This window comes from Zea mays, chromosome 5 (genome assembly GCF_902167145.1).
Source record: "Zea mays cultivar B73 chromosome 5, Zm-B73-REFERENCE-NAM-5.0, whole genome shotgun sequence".
In the NCBI taxonomy this organism is placed as follows: domain Eukaryota; kingdom Viridiplantae; phylum Streptophyta; class Magnoliopsida; order Poales; family Poaceae; genus Zea; species Zea mays.
Window position 1 is genome coordinate 144,917,399 of NC_050100.1, and position 9,376 is coordinate 144,926,774.

Consider the following 9,376-nt stretch of genomic DNA (forward strand, 5'->3'; position numbering starts at 1 on the left):
GACATCGTTGGCGACGCGGTGCTGGAGACCTTGGGGCAGGTGACGTATTTCTCCGGCCGGGGGTTGGCCCGCCCATACCTGCCCGACGTCCCGACGGATCGGCTCAAGCGCTCCTGTTCCCTCGTTGAGCCTGGCCTGTGCCTCGCGGACTTGCTCGAGTTGTGGGTCGTAACCCCCCGCCGGAGCGGGGACCACAGCTAGCTCCCGTGGGATGTCGGCGCGAGGCACCGGCCTAGGAAGATCACCGTCCTCCGGCATGCCGAGATGGTTGCCTTCGGAGGGATCCCCTAGCTCGATGTGGAAACATTCGCGGCTTGGGCCGCAGCTCTCGTCGCCAAGGCTGCGGCTTCCGTCGGAACAGTCGGAGAGGCAATAGTCACATGCGGTCATGAAGTCCCACATGGCACTGGGGTTGCCAAGTCCGGAGAAATCCCAACAGATGCTGGGATCGTCATCTTCCTCGGACCCAGAGGGCCCGTAGGTTGAGACGTCCATCAACCGGTCCTAAGGCGACCGCATACGAAACCCCAGTGAGGTTGCACTCGCCTCGATGAGAGCGCCCGCCAAAGCGAGATCGCTTGGCGGGTCGAGGCCGAGTCGAAATGACGTAAGATGGGAGTTAGTTGGTACCTTTTGATCGACGAGGAGCGACGTAGTCGCATCGGGGACTGGTTGCACCGTCATCTCAGGTACGAGGGCGACGTCCTGCAGGCTTTCCGCGAGCGCGCTGGCGTCGTCTTCTTGCTCGGGATCAGCGTGTCGCGGGGGGACGGCGCCTGCCTCCGTCTCGAACGCGAGGTCGACGCCCGGCGTGCCTTCCATCGGGGCGCTGGGGACGTCGATTCGCTCGACAGCCGACGGAGCGCGGCCTCCCGCTTGGCCTTGGTTGCCTCGCCTCCTCCTCCGTTGACGGGGGAGAGGACGGAGCAAGCTCGAATGTTGCTCTTCCGCCACGCGGGGAAGATGTCGCCGATTCCGCCGCCGGCGGGCGGGTTGTCGGCCGCCATTGTCGTTGTCGCGCGGCGGAGGAAGGAGTATCATGTCGTAGCTGCCGTCAAAGGACATGAACTCGAGAGTCCCGAAACGGAGCACCGTCCCGGGCCGGAGAGGTTGCTGGAGACTGCCCATCTGGAGCTTGACGGGAAGCTGTTCGTCAGCACGCAGCGTGCCCCTACCTGGCGCGCCAACTGTCGGCGTTTCGAGACAGGGGGGTCCCTAAGCCGACGAGTGAGTGTGCTGCGTGCCCCAGCCCAGATGGGTCGAGCGCGTGGGCGAGCGCGAAGGGGGGAGAGGCGAGGTGGCCGGAGACGGGCGTGAGAGAGGTGGAAGTCCCGCGGCCTTCGTGTTCGTCCCGCGCCCAGGTCGGGTGCGCTTGCAGTAGGGGGGTTACAAGCGTCCACGCGGGTGAGGGAAGCGAGCGGCCCCAAGAGAGCGCCTGTCTTGTCCTCGGTCCCGCGCGGCCAACCTTCTCTAAGAAGGCCCTGGTCCTTCCTTTTATAGTCGTAAGGAGAGGATCCAGGTGTACAATGGGGGGTGTAGCAGAGTGCTACGTGTCTAGCGGAGAGAGAGCTAGCGCCCTAGGTACATGCCAATGTGGCAGTCGGAGAGGTCTTGGCACCTTGCTGGCGTGATGTCGTGGCTGTCGGAGGAGCGACGGAGCCTGGCGGAGGGACAGCTGTTGGATCGGTCGAGTCCTTGCTGACGTCGCCCTGCTGCCGTAAGAGAGCTAAGAGCCGCCGTCGTCACAGAGCTTGGGGGCGCCATCATTGCCCATTCGGCGGAGCTGGCCAGATGGGACGCCGGTCTTGTTCTTCGTGACCCAAGTCGGCTCGGGGTAGGATGATGATGGCGCTTCCTGTTGACGTGGCGGGCCTGTGCCCTAGGCAGGGCGACGTGGGGACTCCTCCGAAGCCGAGGTCGAGTCTGTCTTCCGTTGCCGAGGCCGAGCCCGAGCCCCCGGGTCGGGCGAGGCGGAGATCGTTTGGCCGAGGCCAGGGCGGAGTCCGAGCCCTGGGGTCGGGCGAGGCGGAGTTTCGTCGTCTTCCGGGTCTTAGCCCGAGTTCGAGCCCTGGGGTCGGGCGGAGCGGAGTTCGTCGTCTTCCGGGTCCTTAGCCCGAGTCCGAGCCCTGGGGTCGGGCGGAGAGGAGTTCGCCGTCTTCCGGGTCTTAGCCCGAGTCCGAGCCCTGGGGTCGGGCGGAGCGGAGTTCGCCGTCTTCCGGGTCTTAGCCCGAGTCCGAGCCCTGGGGTCGGACGGAGCGGAGTTCGCCGTCTTCCGGGTCTTAGCCCGAGTCCGAGCCCTGGGGTCGGGCGGAGCGGAGTTCGCCGTCTTCCGGGTCTTAGCCCGAGTCCGAGCCCTGGGGTCGGGCGGAGCGGAGTTTCCCATGGCGCCTTCGGCAGGGCCTGACTGCCTGTCAGACTCACTCTGTCGAGTGGCACTGCAGTCGGAGTGGCGCAGGCGGCGCTGTCCTTCTGTCAGACTGGTCAGTGGAGCGGTGGAGTGACGGCGGTCACTTCGGCTCTGCCGGGGGGCGCGTGTCAGGATAAAGGTGTCAGGCCACCTTTGCGTTAAATGCTTCTGCAACCTGGTCAGTCGGCGCGGCGATTTAGTCAGGGTTGCTTCTAGGCGAAGCCAAGGCCTCGGGCGAGCCGGAGGTGTGTCCGCCGTTAAAAGGGGGGCCTCGGGCGAGACGGAAGTCTCTCGAGGTCGGCTGCCCTTGGCCGAGGCTAGGCACGAGCGAAGCGTGATCAAGTCACTCGTGTGGACTGATCCCTGACTTAATCGTACCCATCAGGCCTTTGCAGCTTTATGCTGATGGGGGTTACCAGCTGAGAATTAGGCGTCTTGAGGGTACTCCTAATTATGGTCCCCGACACCATGTTTGTATATAAGTGTATGATAGAATTTAATTCCATGTTTGTATGTGTAAATATATAAAATTCAGTTTTGTTTGAAAATTTGAAAAAGCCGAGAAAACTGTCACTATCGGATTAATAAAGAAAACCGCTAGTGAAAAGTGGCAGTTTTATTAAAAATTGCCAATGGAATTTTATTTCTACGGACGGTTGTTTAAGAAAACCGCAAGTTCGAATGTCAAATTCCACGGGCTCATAGGACGGGCGGAATCGAAAAACGCCAGTGCAAATATGTTTAGAACTGCTACTATATATAGAGCTTCTTTATACTAATGTGGAGCGGAGCTCTACTAAAATGTGAATCTTACCCATAAATTCACCGTTTTAGTGATCCAAATTTCGTGGAGTAAAAGTGTTTGAAAAAACATTTTGTAAATTAAACGTATCAAATCTGGAATTGAGAGATCTGTTCCAATCCATCCATCCGTAGCATAGCTTGAGTGAGAGGTCCCGGCCGGACCCGGATACAGGGTGACCAGCGGGCGGCGCACGCGTACGTACGTGCAGCTACAAACAACGGCGCGGCTGTGCCACAACCAGAGTTTCAGGCCTGCTGCCGCACCTCCCACACCGCATCATTGATCGCATCAACAAGCGGAGATTTTTATATTCGCTCTGTACCCGGCGGCCCGGCCCCTCTTTCTTAAGAAAAGTGTTCTCTAGATTTTATTTTTTTTGTAAGTTAAATTTAATTATAACCATATTTATAGAGAGTATTAGTAACCTGTTTTATATCCAGATAAATGTATTGTAAAACATTAGTCCAAAAATTATTTTATACTACACAACATAATTATTTAGTAACTTTTTATATATCTGGATGTTAAAGTCATGCGATAATTGACTGCTCAAATTCAGTACGTTATTATATTTCCATTCCTTCTCGCCCTCGCGCCTCGGCCTCATACGTCATCAATAATTTCGATTGGCTTTGCACGTGACTACTACGCGTGCGTGCATGCATGCACGCTCACCGCTCATCTGGCCGGCCGGGATCTCCGTCGACCTGCACGCATGCCAGTTAATGGCCACGCATTCATCCATCTTTTGCGGAGACCGGCCGGCCGGCCGCGGCGGCGCGCTCGCTCGCTCGGTGGGTCGACCAGCTGCTGCATAGAAATGCAACAGTGTTTATTTTTTTTCTGTTCTTGTTGTGTAGTAATCATGCAAATATCCAGCTGGTATTGCATGTATGTATAGTCTGATCGATACTCAGATCAGGTGTATGGGTACTGCTGAATACTGGGTACTCGTCTTGTGTGTGCGTGCATCTGAGAGGGCAAGGCTGCAACCGTCCGGTATGGCACGGTGGCGGTGCGTGTGCGTCGCGGCTGGCGCCGGTAGTGATGGCATTGTGCCGTGCGTAGTGCTGGAGGACCAGTTGCTCTGCAGGGTACACATGAAGAATCTGCACTCTATACACTCCAACATGTTGCTGCGGCTGGTCAACACCTTAACACACAAGCAAGGTAGAATACTGCTGCACGATACTTCATGTATAAAACAAAGATTAAACATAATATAATATAATGGATGTGTCTAAAATCTGTGTCTTACTCCATTGCATCAATCAGGACATTTAATAAATTAAATTGATTAATCAGCTAGTCACCTATTTCGAGCATAAAACCAACACACAGTGTCTTCGTCAAGATACGTGTCTGAAGTTTTTTTTATATTTATCCCCTTAGACATACTCGAAGACACAGTTCAAAGACACACATTGTACATATCATAATGCCTCCGCCAAACCCCTCGTATGTATACAAAGATTGTTATAAAAGCGATGCTACTAGGATGATTACTAGAAAACCATTTAGGATCCGACTTAGCCAATTGATCTGTGGACTATTTATTTTCCTGTGATTCTCTCTCGCACGTAGGCACACCGCGCACCAGATTGTGAAATGTGATTTGTTTCAAGTACGTACAATGAAAAAGATCATGAGACAATTATTAATTCACCGGGCCTGGTCAAACCCTAAAATCTAAATTTAATTCATGCTCAGATACATACGACCACGCCCAAAGTGAGGGAGCGCCCGCTCCAACATTTGAAAGTGTTATTACTCCACTAGATTAACAGATTTGTTATACTACTCAAGATAAGTAAACCATATCGTCACTCGTCAGTCGAAAACAAAACTAACGCACTCCTTAGCATAGCTGTTGCTGTTAGAAAATCAGTTTATCTGAAAAAGCCAATGAAAAACAGTTTCTGCTTATTAGTTGCTTATAGTTCGTTTCGATAAACAGATGAGCTGATAAGTGTCTTGTTTGGTACACCTTCTGTTTAAATCTTCTGTTTAAATCTGTGAAGGAGAAGCTGAAAATAAGATGTACAGCCTAACTCTATACACTGGGATTAGAAGAGGAATGTTGAATATATAGAAGGAATGGGAACTTTTTCTGTGAAGATTTGCAGTTTATTATAGCACCTACTGCTATAGGCTAGGCTTCCTATTGGGTGGATGTATTTGCGAAACATCACCCAGCTGCTTCTGAAGCCTTTTGCAGATGGAGACATTCCATTGCTCCGTCTGAGGCCATTTTTCGTGGCAGGGTTCCCCAGTCCAGAAACATCTCTCCATCTTTTCCTGTAGTACATCCAAAACCGGCCATGACGACCAAATGCACAACGCTCACTATACGGAGCACACTTATATCCGCTCGGTCTACAGGATTTTACAGCTAATTCCCATTCTCGTCAGCTTGTCGTCTTTGCTGAGAACACCATGGCTATCACAAATAGTCCAAGCCCTACCCTCCCGACTCTTCTTTATATGTAACTTCATTCTTGCAACATCACAAGCACACAGGCTTTCACACCCATCTTGCATTGGCTCTCCGGCTGCTGTTCTTGCTTCCTCGCTGCACACAACCAAGCAAAGTCACTTTTCCAAGGTATGCGCGTGGATATATACATGTTTTTTCATCGCTCAGTGTACATGAAACTTATATATGATTGAAACTTGATTTTGAACAAGATTGTTTGTTTGATTTCTCAGGTAAAGAAGCATGCATCCGAGCTGCTCTCCACTGGCAGTGCCTCCGGGCTTCCGGTTCCACCCGACAGACGAGGAGCTCCTCTACTACTACCTGAGGAAGAAGGTTGCCTATGAGCCCATAGATCTTGATGTCATAAGGGAGGTGGACCTCAACAAGCTTGAACCATGGGACCTCAAAGGTAACTGACTAATAACTTGAATGCGGTGTACTAGTAGAAATCTAAGAGCTAATAATGTCTAGTGTTTCACAATATGTGTTCATGGTGGACGATCGCAGATCGGTGCAGGATTGGGACGGCGGAGCCTCAGGACGAGTGGTATTTCTTCAGCCACAAGGACAGGAAGTACCCTACGGGGACGCGAACCAACCGGGCGACGACGGCTGGGTTCTGGAAGGCGACCGGACGGGACAAGGCCATCTTCCTCGGCAACGCTGGGAGGAGGATCGGCCTGAGGAAGACGCTGGTGTTTTACACTGGCAGGGCACCCCATGGCAAGAAGACGGACTGGATCATGCACGAGTACCGCCTCAACGATGACAACGTCGAGGTGCCGCCGATTACGGTAAGCACGCAGCGCACAACTAGCTAGTAGCTGTCTAGCAGGAGTAAGCAATTCTTTTGTGTAGAGAAATTGTGTGTTCATATGGAAATTGGAAAAGGGTCAATGGCGGTTCTTGAAACATGCTCGCATATATGCGATCGATGCAGGAGGATGGATGGGTGGTGTGTAGGGTTTTCAAGAAAAAGAGCATCCAGAGGGGATTCGACCAGCTGGGCACAGCGTCGGCTGGCGACGACGACGAACTCCAATCCTTCCACTCCCCGGGCGGCGTGATGACCACTCTGGCGGAGCAGAAGCACGGCCTCCTCCACCAGCTCACGCACGGCGGAGTCGTCGTTCCCGCCTTCGACCCCTGCATGAACCTTCCACACCTCACGAGTGCGGAAGGGCAGCTTGCCGCCACGGCAGCATTTACATCCGGCACATCGGCTGTGGCCATGAACCTGCTCGACATGGGTCGTTGTTCTCGCCACAACCACAACCACAACATGCTGAAGATGACAACAACACCATGTGGCTCTGCCAGTGACATGCCGCTGAACAGCGGTGAGCGCTTCGGTGCCGCCGCCGATTGGTCGATCCTCGACAAGCTGCTGGCGTCACACCAGAATCTTGACCAACTCTTCCATTGCAAGTTCGGGGGAACAACCTTCGCGGTGCCTCACCATTATCAGCAGGAGATGCAGCAGCAGCACATGGAAATCAGCGCGTCTTCACTGCATAGGCTGCCTCTACATTAGCTTATTGGACGTCAAAATGATGATATCATAAGATCTCCCTCAAGTTTTCCATGTAGCTTTGATTGAACGATATGGAGGTTTAATCGTATCTGTCCTTGTAGATCTCCTCAAGTTCGTGGAGTTCCTTCTATTTTACAAGGACCAGATACCGCTATATTGTTAGAATTATTGGGACATAGTATATTTTATTTCAATATAATTCGTAGAAAATCTTAAAGTTCTATTCATTGAGTGTGTTGGGGACTTGTTCTAAAATGTTATGAGTTAAGAACAAGGCAACACGAAAAAATATTAAACGTTAAAGCCTTTCGTCCTTCGAGACATTATTTCACTTAGTATATAATGATCTTCAGACGAAGGTTATGAAGAACATACCTTCATCAGTGCAACATATGATAATGAAAAGAGAATCATACGAAATATAAAAGATAACATGAACAATTATGTATTATTATCAACTCATCTCTATTATAAAAAAATAGAAATGATATCAAGTTACAAATGTATCTTCGGCTTAAAAGAAGGTAAGGGTACAAGCGTGACGCAAAAGCAAAATGCCAAGTCAGCGTGAACAGTACGGGAGCACTGTTCATCTATTTATAGGCACGGGATACAGCCCATGTAAAATTACACCCTTGCCCTTTACATTTGCTAATGACTCTATAGTGATCCATCGAGGTCTAAATAGTCTTTTCCCTTTTAAGTCGGTTCCCTTTTCTGCTATCATGCCGAAGCTCCCTTGCGCATAGCTTCGGCTCTGTGTCAACCTTCGTATTCTTCGTGCTTTTCACACTGTGGTTCTGCTCCAAGTCCGAAGATACCTGGTCATGTAATATACTACAGAAACATTGTTAAATCATGTTTTTGAGGACCTTCGGAAGACGAAGGCCCCCAACAGTAGAACCTCGCAAGGTTAATTTGTTAGAATAACGAATTCAGATTGCGATATGGACGAAGGCCCTAAGCCGAAGGTCCGAAAAAACACCATCCCTTTGCTAGAATAGCATCAGTCAATGACAGACGGGGCCCTCCAACTTGGAGCGCGCTGGACGTATAAATAAGAACTCACCCCGAGCACATTTGGTACGCCTGCTTTGCTTTGCTTGATTTCTTAGCTCTTGCTTTCCAACAGTTGCTTAGTTTCTTAAAATTTCTAAGCTTCGGATTTAAGGACATATTTTCGTCAGTTCTGAAGATAAGATGTCTAAAGACAAGAAGACAGTTGATGAAACGAAGCTAACTGAAGAGGAGAAGCTTCTTGAGGAAAAGACTGCTGGATTCATTGAGCCAATTGCAAAGACAAATACAGAAAAGATTACAAAAGAAATTCTAGAAGGCTTATCTGAAGATACCGATGACAGCGATAGTTATGATGCGGAAAGTGGGGGCGAAGACTCCGAAGATCGGCCCTGGCGACCAAGTCACGCAATATTCGGGAAATCGACTATCAGACAGAGTCATCTTGATAACATGAGATGAAGGTATTTTTGAGACATATCTATTGTGAGGGCTGACAGCGGAGACAGGACTATTCCTGTTCCGGAAGAAAATGAAGTCGTGATCTACCGAAGCTTCTTCATGGTCGGGCTTCGGTTCCCCTTAAGTAGATTTGTTGTTGAAGTTTTAAAGATATATGAAATTTTCCTTCACCAGATTACTCCCGAAGCAATTATCAGAATGGGGATCTTCGTGTGGGCCGTGAGGAGTCAAGGTTTGGAGCCAAGTGCAAAATGTTTCTGTAGCATGCACGAACTTTCATATGAGACGAAGCCCTGGGGTAAGGAACAGTATCATAACAATTTTGGTTGCTATAGCTTCGTTGCTCGCTCAGGCTCAAGCTGCCCAGTGCCAACATTTCGGAAAAGATGGCCCAGAGACTGGATGAAAGAATGGTTCTATGTGAAGAATGATTTAAAGGCAAGAGAAGATATTACAGAGATCATTATGCGCCCCATTTGGTCCCGCTTCGGCCTTCGGAAACCGAAGGTAGAAATTGATGAAGCAGCCGAAGGATGCCGAAGGGCCTTCGACATAGTTTGCTCTTTCATCGGGACAAGGGATTTAGTCCAAGAACATGTGGCCTACAGGATATGGCCATTGGTAGACAACTGGGAGATGCCAAAAGAGACCATCAGCAACCCTAACGAAGGT

At 50.7% G+C, this 9,376-nt stretch overlaps 1 protein-coding gene across 1 annotated transcript; it reads left to right on the forward strand.

Annotated features, from left to right (window-relative positions):
* Window positions 1-5,637: 5,637 nt before the first annotated feature.
* Window positions 5,638-7,452, forward strand: LOC103626984 (NAC domain-containing protein 76). Its single transcript, XM_008647340.3, has 4 exons — window positions 5,638-5,817; window positions 5,922-6,100; window positions 6,199-6,485; window positions 6,632-7,452. The coding sequence occupies exons 2-4, from the start codon at window positions 5,932-5,934 to the stop codon at window positions 7,223-7,225; spliced, it is 1,050 nt and encodes a 349-aa protein (XP_008645562.1). The 5' UTR covers window positions 5,638-5,817; window positions 5,922-5,931; the 3' UTR covers window positions 7,226-7,452.
* The last annotated feature ends 1,924 nt before the right edge of the window (window positions 7,453-9,376 follow it).

Excerpts from the sequence above, each read along its gene's own strand:
- LOC103626984 (XM_008647340.3), top strand. The coding sequence starts at position 5,932 with ATGCATCCGAGCTGCTCTCCACTGGCAGTGCCTCCGGGCTTCCGGTTC. Across the intron at positions 6,101-6,198 it reads TGAACCATGGGACCTCAAAG|ATCGGTGCAGGATTGGGACG; the intron begins GTAACTGACTAA and ends GGACGATCGCAG. Across the intron at positions 6,486-6,631 it reads TCGAGGTGCCGCCGATTACG|GAGGATGGATGGGTGGTGTG; the intron begins GTAAGCACGCAG and ends CGATCGATGCAG.